At 33.9% G+C, this 15,238-nt stretch overlaps 1 protein-coding gene across 1 annotated transcript in view; it reads right to left on the reverse strand.

Moving 5' to 3' along the window:
- Positions 1-15,238, reverse strand: part of ZDHHC17 (zinc finger DHHC-type palmitoyltransferase 17) — a 96,066-nt gene that overhangs the window by 15,467 nt on the left and 65,361 nt on the right. The window contains exons 10-12 of the mRNA XM_058568743.1: positions 13,985-14,085; positions 6,743-6,867; positions 6,097-6,159 (exon numbers count right to left, since the gene is read on the reverse strand). Coding sequence (XP_058424726.1) covers positions 6,097-6,159; positions 6,743-6,867; positions 13,985-14,085 — 289 coding nt within the window. The remainder of the gene's footprint in view (positions 1-6,096; positions 6,160-6,742; positions 6,868-13,984; positions 14,086-15,238) is intronic.

Consider the following 15,238-nt stretch of genomic DNA (forward strand, 5'->3'; position numbering starts at 1 on the left):
AAGCATCAAAAATAACTATAAACACTTCAATTTAGTCATAAACTCACAACACAAAAAAGAACAATTTGTGACAACAAAAACATAGAAGGGGAAGAGGAGAGGGATGGAACATGCATAGGCTAATGGAGATAAGAGGCTATCAGAAAATGAACTATCTCATCTATGAGATCTTTTATACAAACCTCATGGTAACCAAAAAACAAAAAATCAGAGCAGAGTCACAAATCGTAAATAAAGAGCAAACTGAGAAAACCATCAGAGAAAAACACCAAACTCAAATGACAGACAGAAATACAAGGGAAAAGAAATAAGGGAAATATAGAACAATTGGAAAACAAAAGAGAAAATGGCAGTATTAAGCCCTCATATATCAATAATCACTCTAAATGTATATGGATTGAATTCTCCAATCAAAAGACACAGAGTTGCTGGGTGGATTAAAAAACAAGACCCAAGAATATGCTCCCTCCAGGAAACATATCTCAGCTCTAAAGACAAATAGAGGCTCAAAGTGAAGGGATGGAAGATGATAGTCAAGGCAAATGGCAAGCAAAAGAAAGCAGGTGTTGCCATACTTAGACAAAACAGACTTCAGGATAAAAAAGATAACAAGAGACAAAGATGGGCAGTATATAATGATAAAAGAGACATTCCAATAAGAAGACATAACACTTACTAATATATATGCACCTAACACAGGAGCACCAAAGTATATTAAGCAATAATTAATAGACCTAAAGGGAGAAATTGGCAGCAACGTAATAGTAGTAAGGGAACTTAACACCCCACTTACATCAATGAATAGATTATCCAGACAGAAAGTCAACAAGGAAACAGTGGACTTAAAAGAAACACTAGACCAGATGGACTTAATAGATATATATAAAACATTCCATCCAAAAACAGCAGAACATACCCTCTTCTCACAGGCACATGGAACATTCTGAAAGATAGACCATATGTTGGGAGACAAAGCAAGCCTCAATAAATTTAAGAAGACTGAAATCATATCAAGCATCTTTTCCAACCAAAATAGTATGAAACTAGAAAACAACTACAAGAAAAACACCAGAAAAGTGACAAAGATGTGGAGACTAAGCAACATGCTACTGAACAACCATTGGATCAATGAAGAAATCAAAAAATATCTGGAGACAAACGAAAATGAACATACAACATACCAACTCTTATGGGATGCAGCAAAAGCGGTACTAAGAGAGAAATTTATAGCAATACAGCCCCACATCAAGAAACAAGAAAAATCTCCAATAAGCAATCTTACACTATACCTAAAAGAACTAGAAAAAGAAGAACAAACAAAGCCCAAAGTCACTATAAGGAAGGCAATAATAAAAATCAGAGCAGAGGGGCTGGCCCCGTGGCCTAGCAGTTAAGTGCACGCACTCCACTACTGGCAGCCCAGGTTCGGATCCCAGGCGTGCACCGACGCGCTGCTTCTTCGGCCATGCTGAGGCCGCATCCCACATACTGCAACTAGAAGGATGTGCAACTACGACATACAACTATCTACTGGGGCTTTGGGGGGAAAAAAAAAAGGAGGAAGATTGGCAATAGATGTTAGCTCCGAGCCGGTCTTTCTCAGCAAAAAGAGGAGGATTAGCATGGATGTTAGCTCAGGGCTGATCTTCCTCACAAAAAAATTTTAAAAAATAAAGGAATCCTGGCTTAAAATAAAAAAAAGCAGAGCAGAAATAAATTAGAGACTAAAAAAAACAATAGAAAGGATCAATGAAACCAACAGCTAGTTCTTTGAGAAGATAAACAAAATTGACAAACCCTTAGCCAGACTAAGAAAAAAAGAGAGAAGACTCAAATAAATAAAATCAGAAATGAAAGAGGAGAAATAACAAGAGATACCACAGAAGTATAAAGGATTATAACAGAATACTATGAAAAGCTATCTGCCAACAAACTGGATGAACTGGAAGAAATGGATACATTTTTAGAATCATACAACCTCCAAAACTGAATCAAGAAGAAAGAGAGAATCTGAAGACATCAATCACAAATAAAGAGATTAAAACACCAATCAAAGACTTCCCAAAAAACAAAAGTCCAGGACCAGCTGGCTTCTCTGGTGAATTCTACCAAACATTCAAAGAAGATTTAATACCTATCCTTCTCAAACTATTTCAAAATATTGAAGAGGACTGGACACTTCCTAACTCATACTACAAGGCCAACATTACCCTGATACCAAAACCAGACAAGGACAATACAAAAAAGGAAAACTACAGGCCAATATCACTGATAAACATCGATGCAAAAATCCTCAATAAAATATTAGCAAATTGAATACAACAATACATTAAAAAGATCATACACCATGATCAAGTGGGATTCATTCCAGGGATGCAGGATGGTTCAACATCTGCAAATCAATCAATGTGATACACCACATTAACAAAACAAGGAATAAAAATCACATGATCATCTCAACAGCTGCAGAGAAAGCATTTGACAAGATCCAATATCCATTTCTGATAAAAACTCTTAATAAAATGGGTATAGAAGGAAAGTACCTCAATATAATAAAGGCCATATATGACAAACCCACAGCCAACATCATACTCAATGGTGAAAAAGTAAAAGCCATGCCTCTGAGAACAGGAACATAACAAAGATGCCCACTCTTGCCACTCCTATTCAACATAGTACTGGAAGTTTTAGCCAGAGCAATTAGGCAAGAAAAAGAAATAAAAGGGGTCCAAATTGGAAAGGACCAAATAAAACTGCTGCTATTTGTAGATGACATGATTCTCTATATAGAAAACCCTAAAGAATTCACCAAAAAACTATTAGAAATAATAAACAAATACAGTAAAGTTGCAAGGTACAAAATCAACATACAAAAATCAGTTGCATTTCTATACACTAATATAACGAACTAGCAGAAAGAAAAATCAAGAATACAATCTCATTTAATCACAACAAAAAGAATAAAATACTTAGGAATAAATTTAACCAAGGAGGTGAAAGAGCTATACACTGAAAACTATAAGACATTATTGAAAGACATCAAAGACATAAAGAAATGGAAAAATATTCCATGCTCATGGATTGGAAGAATAAACACCGTCAAAATGTTCATATTACCTAAAGCAATCTACAGATTCAGTGTAATCCCAATCAGAATGTCAACGACATTCTTCACGGAAACAGAACGAAGAATCCTAAAATTTATATAGAAGAACAAAAGACCCCAAATAGTGAAAGCAATCCTGAGAAAAAAGAACAAAGCTAGAGGAATCATACTCCCTGACTTGAAAATATGCTGCAAAGCCGTAGTAATCAAAACAGCCTGGTACTGGCACAAAAATAGACACACAGATCAAAGGAACAGAATGAAAGCCCACCTATAAAACCACACATCTATGGATAGCTAATCTTCAACAAAGGAGCCAAGAACATACAACGGAGAAAGGAAGTCTCTTCAATAAATGGTGCTGGGAAAACTTGACAGCCACATGCCAAACAATGAAAGTAGACCATTCTCTTACACCATACACAAAAATTAACTCAAAATGGATTAAAGACTTGAATGTAAGACCTGAAACCTTAAAACTCCTAGAAGAAAATATAGGCAGTACACTCTTTGACATTGGTCTTAGCAGTAACTTTTCAAATACCATGTCTGAGTAGACATGGAGTAGGCATGCCAAAAAGATTCTGCAAGGCATGGAAGCCGTCATCAAAATGGAAAGACAACACATCAACTGGGAGAAAATATTTGCAAATCATATATCTAACAAGGGGCTAATTTCCAAAATATATAAAGAACTCATACAACTCAACAAAAAAAACCCCCAAACAACCCAATCAAAAAATGGGCAAAGGATATGAACAGACATTTTTCCAAAGAAGATATACAGATGGCCAACAGGCATATGAAAAGATGTTCAATATCACTAATTATTAGGGAAATTCAAATCGAAACTACAATCAGATATCACCTCACACCCATCAGAACGGTTATAATTAAGACAAGAAATAACAAATGCTGGAGAGGATGTGCAGAAAAGAGAACCCTCATACACTGCTGGTGGGAATGCAAACTGGTGCAGCCATTATGGAAAACAGTATGGAGATTTCTCAAAAAGTTAAAAACAGAAATGCCATATGGTCCAGCTATTCCACTTCTGGGTATTTATCCAAAGAACATGAAATCAATAACTCAAAAACATATATGCACCCTTATGTCCACTGCAGCATTATTCACAATAGCCAAGACATAGAAGCGACGCAAGTGCCCATCAACATATGAATGGATAAAGAAGATGTGTATACATACAAGGGAATACTACTCAGCCATAAAAAAGACAGAATTGTGTCATTTGTGACAACATGGATGGACCTTGAGGATATTATGCTGAGTTAAATAAGTCAGACAGAGAAAGGCAAATACCATATGATCTCACTCATACGTGGAAGATAAACAAATAAACACACAGATAAGGAGAATAGATTAGTGGTTACCACAGGAGAAGGGGGTAGGGGGTAGGGTGAAAGGGGTAAAGGGGCACATATGCATGGTGACAGATAATAACGGGACTGTTGGTGGTGAAAACAATGCAGTCTACACAGAAACTGAAATATACTGATGTATACCTGAAATTTACACAATGTTGTAAGCCAATATGACCTCAATAAAATAATCAAAAACAAAACAAAAAACAAAAGAATATTCTAAACGTTAAGAATGCCAATCTTATAAATTACCCATTGTAAAGCACAGAAACAAAACCCTTTTAAAAAAATGCTTTTTAAAAATATAAAAGAATCTAGTCAGCACCCTCAAGTTGCTACCAAAAGTAATGTAGTATATATTTTGAATACTCAAAATCATTACTGTTTCATAAAAAATTGTTAAGTGAGGGCCAGCACGGTGGCATAGTGGTTAAGTTCGCATGCTCCGCTTCGGCAGCCTGGGGTTTGTGGCTTCGAATCCCGGGTGCAGACCTATGCACCGCTCATCAAGCCATGCTGCGGTGGCATCTCATACACAAAATAGAGGAAGAAGGGCACAGATCTTAGCTCAGGGCTAATCTTCCTCAGCAAAAAGAGGAGGATTGGCAATGGATGCTAGCTCAGGGCCAATCTTCCTCATCCCACCCCCCCCCCCAAAAAAAAACTGTTAAGTGAAATAACTTAAAGAATCCGTACAATTAGAGCTCAGTTTCAAAAACTTGTTCATTCTATAACTCTAAACTAAGTCAATTATTTTATTATTATTCAAATGTTAAGACATTAGCTCAGTTGCAGTAGATAACTTAAAGATATACATTTAAGAGCATTTAGTTTCAGGTACGATTTGGGGATATTTCAGTTTCCATGTAGGAAAACATGGTTTAACCACTGTGGCAGTCTACACATTTTTCACAAGAGCTAATTATAAAACTTAAGCAGAAAATAAAAACACAAAACAGCATTATTCTATAGAAATTTGATGTCTATAATAATAAAATAAACAATGTCAATATTACTATATCTGATTCCATAAGTAAATGTTATTTAATTTCATATTATATCTTTATCTATGACCTGAAGATGACAACTTTTAATATCAATGATAAAATAGTGCCCAAAGTTGCAGAAACTCTCTAACACAGGCAGATACTACTCAAATTGAACCAGTTTAGAGGCCATGTTGTCTTAGAAGTTATATAATGGATTTTCCCACTGTGACTTTTAAATACTAAGAATAAATTTTCTTAAAATGTAATTAGGAAAACAATACATTAGGGAATCATAGTAAACCTCTGATTTTAAAAACTTTATTACTTCGTTTTTTATTTGTTGAGTTACATTTTAAAAGAGAAAAATAGAGAAAGAATGAATATGAATGAATGGCACCTCTGAATTTGAAGTGCAGCCAAGGGCTACCTCAGGGGAATAAGCACATTGGGAAGGAGACATCATTTTACCACCTGTCCTCTTGTCCCACGGTCTCAAAGGCACTTTTAGGGGGTGAAATGTGCTCAGTGAAAGAAACTGTTCTCCTTGTTCCCCACACCCTCTAAGCTCCGCCACTGCTAGGAGAAGAGGAGAGAGGGAAAAATAAAGAAAAAATACTACCAAACAGGTACTGCAGAATATACTGAGGTCCAGACTTCCTGTCTCTGCAAGTTCAACTATTGTCTGTGAATTAAAAACATAGAGATATTTTATTCAAAACGGAACAATGTCTACCAACTACTGTGCCATCAATATGAATCAATAAACACGATGTTCATCTTTAATTAACCCATGTTTTCAGCTCAAAATAATAAAATCTTTTGTTCATTTACTTAGATTATAAATTTGGTTTCCTAAGTACCTGGCTTATAGACGAGGGGTTCCCTGGATCATATACACAAATATTTCAGTTATTGGAACAATATATCTGCATTGTCAACCAATTTATTGGCCTTCAAGTTTATACTATATTTCAGCAAACATTTAGTGAATGCTGAGGCTTTATAGAGATGTTTAAAATACTGTATTTGTTCCTCAAAGCAATCACAGTAGCCTTACAAAGGAGAGAAACATGAAATTATAAAATGTCATGGAAGTGTAAGGACAGGATCACAAGAGCACCAAGGGTGAGCACCAACTACACATAATCTCAGTTTGGTTTGAAACTTCTTCACATTCTAAGAGTTTCTTCCTTTGTACTCTATCTGCTATAAATACTGCTAATTTGTCAGTTAAACATGTGACTAGTTAGATTCTATCTTGCTACCTTTTTCTTTTGTTCTTCTGTAGCTTTAATAATCCCTGGATCTGATTTCCAAGATTTTCCAAAATTGTAGAAAAGTGCAACACTATTGGCAAGGAATGGAAGATGGATAAATAAAAAGTTGAGATGTGCCTAAAGTCAAGGAATATAACGAAGCGATGATAAATGAGTTACTATTATACATAAACTCATAATCCACAAAATTTTACCACAAAAAAAAAACACACCAACCAATCAAACAAAATACAAGCTGGTTTACCTATGACATCAAAATAGATACATTTCTCCATTATGTTCATAACTAAATGTAAAAATTAAAAATAATTACTTCTTTACAAACTGTAAATCAAGTAGGTTAGGCTTATCTAACACTTTTTAAAAATCAGTGAATACATTAAAAACTCAGTGAATACACTATTTTTAAATGATTCTTTTGACAAAAATGAAGGGACTGCTCATGTTCAAAGTTATTAGCATATTACTTTATCTATATGCATTAAAATCTTTATATATCTACTAAACACTTCAGATATCATACCCATATATTTTAAAGATTGCTTTTAAATTCTCTCCATTACCTTTTTTGAACACATTCAAGTTGATTTTAATTTTAGAAAAGATATATATAAACTTGCTTAAAATAAAAATAGTTTCTATGTTCACATTTTTCTACCTAATGAAAATATAACAAATGTACTAGGCATTTATAAATAGAAGTGAAGAATCAAGACTATTTTAAATAACACTAGGAAAAATCAAGCAATGTTGCTAGAGCAACAGAGTTCCAGACAAAATATCTGGGATACTTTATTTTCAAGATTTTATGTAGGTACAAGTATCATACAAGAATTTTGTAAGATTTTTTGACATTATCACGTATACACATCATTTACATTTCTCATGAAGCAAAGATAAAAAGAACGGCTTCTTGAACGAAATGATCATATATTTGTTTGGTAAATACCAAAACACTAAACCACCACTGAAAATAGAGGAGAAAAAAGGAAGGAGATATAGTTATTACAACCTGCCATATACAAGTGATTTCTCTTTCTCCCTTCCTTTATTTTCTCCCCACTTCCACCATCCTTATTCCACAAAATCCACTGATATAACCAGCACAGAATAAACAAGAAGTCAAATTTTCAGCTGTTCCAATAGCTAAAAGTCTCGAGTATAAAGCTGAGTACATGTATGTGCAAAGAATGCCGAACCGTGGCATTTTTTTAGGGGTGGTACCTTTACTTACCATAACAGTTACAAAAAGGTGCTAACATAAATAATAGGTCAGGTTCTTACGGTCTGGATTAAATTTGTAAGGGGCTAACTATCAGCTCAATAAATAACTACAGATTTCAAAGGGACTTATTTAGGAATTAAATATCAGATGAACTTAAAGAATTTCTTTGCTTGTCCTTCAAAGGTAAAGAGATTAGATATCTTCAAATGGTAGTTTGAAATTAGCTTGAGCAATAGGTGCAGATCAGTTAATTTTAAAAATTTAACTGAAATAGGCAAAATAGCATGGTTGTTTTTCTGTAAAGGTTTAAAACCACCTTTATTCCTGATGAAAATTAAAAAATACTAAAAAGTATAAAGACAAAAACAATAACGCCACCCAGAGATAACTTCTTTTATTTTTTGGCACTGTGCATTTTTTATCATAATTGAGATCATAGTGTTTTTATTAACATTAATAAAATAAATAACTTATTAATCACCAATTACGTGCCATTCAAGCTGCACAAGAACCCGATGATAAACCCCACCACTATCCCCACTTTACAGATCACAAAACTGAGGCAGAGGTTAATTAAACAATCCAAGGTTACAGAGTGAATTAGAGGTGGAACTGATATTAAGACCCAGGCTCTTATTATCAATGCTATTCTGCTTCCTCGAAGTGCTTAGTATCTTTGGGTATGAACATTTTTAAGGCTTGATATATATTTTTATACTGTCAGATTATTTCCAGAAGGAGATACCAATTTATAACCCCACTAGCAACACATATTGCTTGCATTAGCATTGAGTAAAGAATAAAATGTTGCCAATTTTAGAGGCAAAAGAGGCATTATTTTATTGTCTTAATTTATATTAATGCTTTTATGCTTAAACCGTCCTCCAATTAGAGACGAAAGAAGTATCTGTCATCAGTGTTTTTAAATGCTTATAGAATCATTTTTTACATCTAACTTTCTAATCTACTTGGATGTTATTTTCATGCCTGCTGTGAAATGCAGCTCTAATTTATCATAATACCCAAAAAAATGAACCAAAAACAGTAAATCAAACAAACCAACTGCCCCACAAAATACCAGAACAACTTTGGAAAGGGGACAAGCCACATTATACCGTAAAGTTCAAGCTGGATGTCCAGGAAAGAAGATTCTGGTGAGGCAGGCTGCCTGGGGTAGTCCTTAATCCTGCCTCCACCTGTATAGTTAGTATGAAAGACGTAGATGAGAAGACAAAGTCAGAATTCTCATCAATCCCACCCAGGTCTTCTGCTCTGGACTAAATCGTGTCCCCTACCAAATTCATACGTTGAAGCCCTAACCTCTAACGTGACTGTATCCGGAGATAGGGTCCTCAGGAAGCAATTAAGGCTAAATGAGGTCATAAGGGTAGGACGCTAATCTGACAAGCCTGTGACCCTATGAACGAAAGAAGAGAGAGAGATCTCTCTTGCTCTCTCCTTGCCATGTGAGGACCCAGGCAAAAGGTGGCTGTTTGTAAGCCAGGAATATCAAGGCTGATACTGCAACTGAATAAGGAAAGGGTATGCTGGAGCAACGACTTCTCTAATAAGCAAAAAAGATACTGACCCCTCCCCTCACATCATTCCTTATACACAGTAGTCAAATACACATGATAAATAAGAGAGTATCTTTAATGACTTCAGAGAAACTTTTGCACATGTGCAAAAAAAAAGATATACAAGAATATTTATAGCAATATTTTTGGAATTCACAGAAGGCGGTGATTGGGTACTTGAAGATAGGCATTAAAAAGCTTAGAGAATATCAGAAGGAAACTAGGAAAAATACACAGTAAACTGAAGGAGTCCTAAGAGTAAACTATAGAAAAAATGGTTAAAAGGAAAATGCATAGAAGAGAATGATGAAAATTATAATTCTGTACTCTCTTCATTTTTATATATGTAATCATCCCGGGCTCTAGAAGTTCTTCATATCTATCTTTAGTTTAAAAACTTTATTTAACTTAAAATCTGATTGAAAAACTATTTTTAGACATAAATTTCTAATAACCTACCATTAATATTTCAAAAGTGGTGCCAACCACAGTTGACTATCCTGGCTATGACAGTGAATTTTAGAGTTGATTATTATAAACGAAGCATAGTCAAAAACCAAAATTTTCAAATACATAAAAGGATGAGAAACAAAATAAAATCACTCATGAATCTAACACTCAGAGATAACCACAGCTAAAATTACATGTACTCACTTGCAGCTTTTTGCATTTTAAAATTAGAATCATGCTGTAAATATAATTTAGGATGTTTCTGCTTATTATATTCTAAGTATCAGCCCATATCATTAAGTCTTAGAAAAGCATTTTAATGGCTATTTTATCCCACACCATATGTAGTGTAAGTGATAGAACTCTCCCCCTATTCAGGTTGGATATTTATGTTATTTCCATTTTTTCCCTATTATAATAGTGCCATGACAAACATCCTAGTAAATAAATCTTTGATCATATCTCTGATTATTTACTTATGAATGATTAAGAGATCATTAAGAGAGATTTAAAGCTCTTTCTACAGGTTGCCAAATTGCTTTCCAGAAGGGTTTACGAACTTCAAATCATGTTCAGAGTATAATATAAGGACATTTGAAGACACACTGTATCAGGTCAAAAAGCTGGGTTCTACACCAGACCCTTGATAATCACCTATGTGACTCTGAGCAAGACATACAACTTCCCTGAACCTCAATTTTCCATCAGTTAAAAAACAGCATTATGATTTCTGTGGTTTGTTTTTTTAGTCTCAAAGAATTGTTCTGAGAACCAAGTAAAATAATATATCTGAAACAGCTATAAACAAAAAAAGCACTGAATTAATGTAAAGTATATATGGGGTGATAATAATTTAATGAACACTAGAAAAGAATAAGAACTTATTTATTAAAAGTTTATATCAATATAAAATTCATCACCACCATAAAAATACTTATTAAAGTGGATATCCTATTATGAAAAACTAAAAGTTCATACAGTTGATCCTCACGTCGACTCACTACAATTTATTTGTCACCCCACAATCAACACTCACGGTCCTTTTCAGTCATTCGTGGACACTTGCAAAGTGGCAAAAAATATGAATCACCCGTCCCACACATTCCCAGCTGAGTTGACAAGGTGATACTCTGCCTTCTTGTTTCAACTCTCATATTGTAAATAAGTGTTCTTTCTGTGATTTATTTAGTGCCACATTTTTCGCATTTTTGTTGATGATTTTGCTTTTTAAAATGACCGACAAGTGTAGTGCTGAAGCGCTGTCTAATGTTCGTAAGGGCAAGAAGACTGATGACAAAGAAAATGTGTGCATCAGACATGCTTTGCTCAGGTATGGGTTATAGTGCTGCTGGCCATGAGTTTGATGTTAATGATCAACAATAAATATTAAATTTGGTGTTTAAACAGAAACACATAAAACAAGGTTATGAACTGACTGGTTGACAAAAATGTTGTGATTAGAGGCTTGCAGGAATTAACCTTCTTCTTCCCCTGCGAGCAATGGGTTCAGTATTTGGTAAGTCAGTGTTTCCAGAGACTATATAACATAACTACTGTGAACAATGAAAAATGACTCTAATTCTATTTCTCAAAACTAGTGTTAACCAGCTTTAATTAAGGATATGTAATCATGAGTTGCAGGAGGCAAGTGGTAGAAGCAACAACAAAGAGGCTGAGGTCAGCAAGAGAGGTAGTCCCTGACAGCTGCTGCCGTTTTATCTCTGTACCTTAGTCATTACCTTGTATCAGGAACCTCATAGCTCTTTCCTGTCTGACATCCTCTGTGCTGCCATTGTAAATTATTCTGGGCTCTTTTCTGTTGCCTTTCTGCTCCACTCTCTGGTCTCAGAAATTTAATACCAAAAAGAAAAAATGTAGCTCTGAAATCATACAGGGCCTAGATATATGGTTCTTTTATAACATAGAGAAGTATCAAGTTTTTTTTGGATAATCAGAATTTAACCTTATTTGTGATTTCATTCCACATTCCACGAGCATCATACACACATACACAAACATTCAAATAAAAAACTATAAATGCATATTTAAAGTCCATTTGGACACAAACTTAATTAGATTTAAAAGTCACGCATAAATAATAACAAGCACTTATTTAGTACTTTTTACGTGTCAGGTATGTCTTAAGCTCTATTATATTCATCCTTTCAAGAATTCTGAGACAGTGCTATGATCATCCCTCCCTTATGCACAAGTATAAAACTTAGGATTCTCATACTACAATTTTTACTTGAAAATTAACACAGGCAATTTACTCCGTACATTTAAAAAATGAATTATATGCCAATCTATTTGAAAGGCAGAATTATTCAAATAAGGCAAGTTAAATAGACTTGATTGTTCTAGCCTTCCCTTCAAGATCTACCTCTCACATTCTCAACTTCTCTGCTTCGGAAACTTGCATAGCTATTTTACACTCTCTCCAAATAACGAAAAGAAAAAGGAAAAAATTCAAATTATACTATATAAAACTCTCTGGCATAAAATTTTCATTATTTGGTAATCTACTAACTTTTCTGCTTTTCTCCACTTACATGCATAACAGATTAAGAGAACAGCAACAGTCTAAAATTATTTTGAGATGTGAATCTGACTTTTTTTCTTGAACATAAAATTTACTGTCCAATTTAGGAAACAAAGTTAGAAAATATGTCTGGAATACTAAAGTCACTTCAGAGGTCAGTACTTTTTATAAATCTAAAATAGATGAGGTAATAAAAACAAGCAGATCTGTTTTACTCACACTAAATGTCCCAATAAGACAATTCTAATGCTCAATAAATCCCTGAGCAACAATTTTATGTCAAAGTATAACACTAAGCCAGAATGAGCTAGTGAAAACCACAACATGGAAAAATTTCAATAGATACTTATGTTAAGAAATTATTTTAAAATAATTCTGAAAGAATCATATAAAGCTGTAAAAATAAAAGAATTACAAGTGTAGTTACAATTCTGTGCCTTGTTCTCAAAAAAAAAGCATATTTTGTTCTTCAATTAAAATACAAAACAACTTAACAAAAAGAATACAGTATTATAACACGCAAGACTGTGAAGTGAAACCATGTATTAATTAAAATTGTTCAGAACAATTACAAGTCATCGATAACTGCATGCCATTTAAAACATTATTTTATATACATTATAGTAATGTTTTGAAAAATGATTAACAGACACTTATGAAACATTAGCCTTTATTATAATAAATCAAACTGTCCAACTGATTGATCTATGTTAATAATATCAAAAGTTGACATTGGCCTTATTTCTTTGATACACACACATGCACACACACACATTTACAATTTCAAATTATATTACTTTTTAAAAGTATATTACATTGAAACAATTTGCTGAAGTTAGTAAATATTTGAAGATACAGCATTATATGCTTTTCATGAAGCAAAAGAGAAAATTAACTGTTACCTACTACAGCAAAATAATAAGTTGTGAAATTAAGAAATATTTAGAAAAAATAGTTTGATACTAAAACATGAAAATCACAGCTTAGTAGAAAGGTTTGGGATATGTGCTATAGAATCAAACAAGTACATATTTCTTTCCCAGCTTTACCAGAAACTAGCTATGTGGCCCTGAGCAAAGATAACACCTCAACCTATTTAAGTTTAAATTTTTTCATCAATAAAATGGAGATAACAATACTAAAATATACGATGTGTATTAAATGAGTACAAAGTATTTAAGAAAATGCCCTTTAAACACTCAGTAAATGGTAGCTATTATTATTGACGTTATTAAAAGCAGCTTTCAAAAGCAATCTATTCAATATAAAACATTTAAAAACAATATTTACATTAGTTCACACTTATTTTTCTAAGAATACTGTTTTACTGTAGCAAATCTTGAGTAGTTCAGTCCTAATGTTAAATTATTATTAAACATTTGTTTAAAAAACAAACGAAAATTGCTTTAGATACGATCTTTATAACCAAAGGATATCATTCCAAAACCAGAAGAACCATGTCACGTACATCCAGAATTTGGTTGCCAAATATATTCCAAGGGGCAGTGCACTATGCATTGAATGATCAAAAAAAGATCTGTAAACACAAGTTTTGTAAAATTTGAGCTCTATATTTCATTGTAAAAATGAATATTTATTTATCTAAATGAAAATTACACATTCTATGTAGTAAACTCTGGTTTAACCAAAATCCAGAAGTCCAGGATGCTTAAATACTAAGACTGTTTTCACACTAATCAACAATAAGTAAGTTCATAGCTGAATGACTCAGCAAGATTCTGAAGCTCTTTTTAATTCACCACGAGTTAAAATTATATTCCATTTACTTTTCAACTTCAGAATATCAGGGTATTCCTATTCTTTTAACTCAATACGTCACTTTAGTATACAGTCATGTGCCACATAACGACATTTCGGTCAACAACAGACCACATATATACAACAGTGGGCCCACAAGATTCATACCACATAGCTAGGTGTGTAGTGGGCTATACCATCTAGGTTTGTCTAAGTACATCCTATGATGTTCACACAACAACGAAATTGCCTAACGACGCATTTCTCAGAAAGTATCCCTGTCGTTAAGCAATACATGACTGTGTGTAGTAACTCTAACATTCAGCATATTATTGACCAAAGACATTATAATTTTGACACATGAGTACAAAGCAATCCTCAAATTTTTCTCTGTTTCATCATTTCTCCTTACCTACACATTTCCATTAAGCTTTCGGCACATCTTTTCAAATACAATGAACTGGCTAATTTAGTGGAACTGAACATCATTACTTACAGTATTTAAGAAAAATAAATGTTAATAAATGTTATTAAAAATAAGCAAGATCGGGGCCGGCCCGGTGGTGCAAGCGGTTAAGTGCGTGCTCCGCTGCAGCGGCCCAGGGTTCACCGGTTCGGATCCTGGGCGCGCACCGACGCACTGCTTGTAGAGCCATGCTGTGGCCGCATCCCATATAAAGTAGAGGAAGATGGGCACAGATGTTAGCTCAGGGCCAATCTTCCTCAGCAAAAAGAGGAGGATTGGCATCAGATGTTAGCTCAGTGCTGATCTTCCTCACAAAAAAAATAAATAACAAGCAAAATCAACCATTCATGTAGGCTGAATAGAAAGTCTTGGTGATTTCCTATTTATAAAAGCCATTGGAGCTCCTATAAACACTAAAATTGAGATTAATTACCTAGAACTAAGCCCCTTTCTGGGAGTTAACACA

Source organism: Diceros bicornis, chromosome 25 (genome assembly GCF_020826845.1).
Source record: "Diceros bicornis minor isolate mBicDic1 chromosome 25, mDicBic1.mat.cur, whole genome shotgun sequence".
Classification (NCBI taxonomy): Eukaryota; Metazoa; Chordata; class Mammalia; order Perissodactyla; family Rhinocerotidae; genus Diceros; species Diceros bicornis.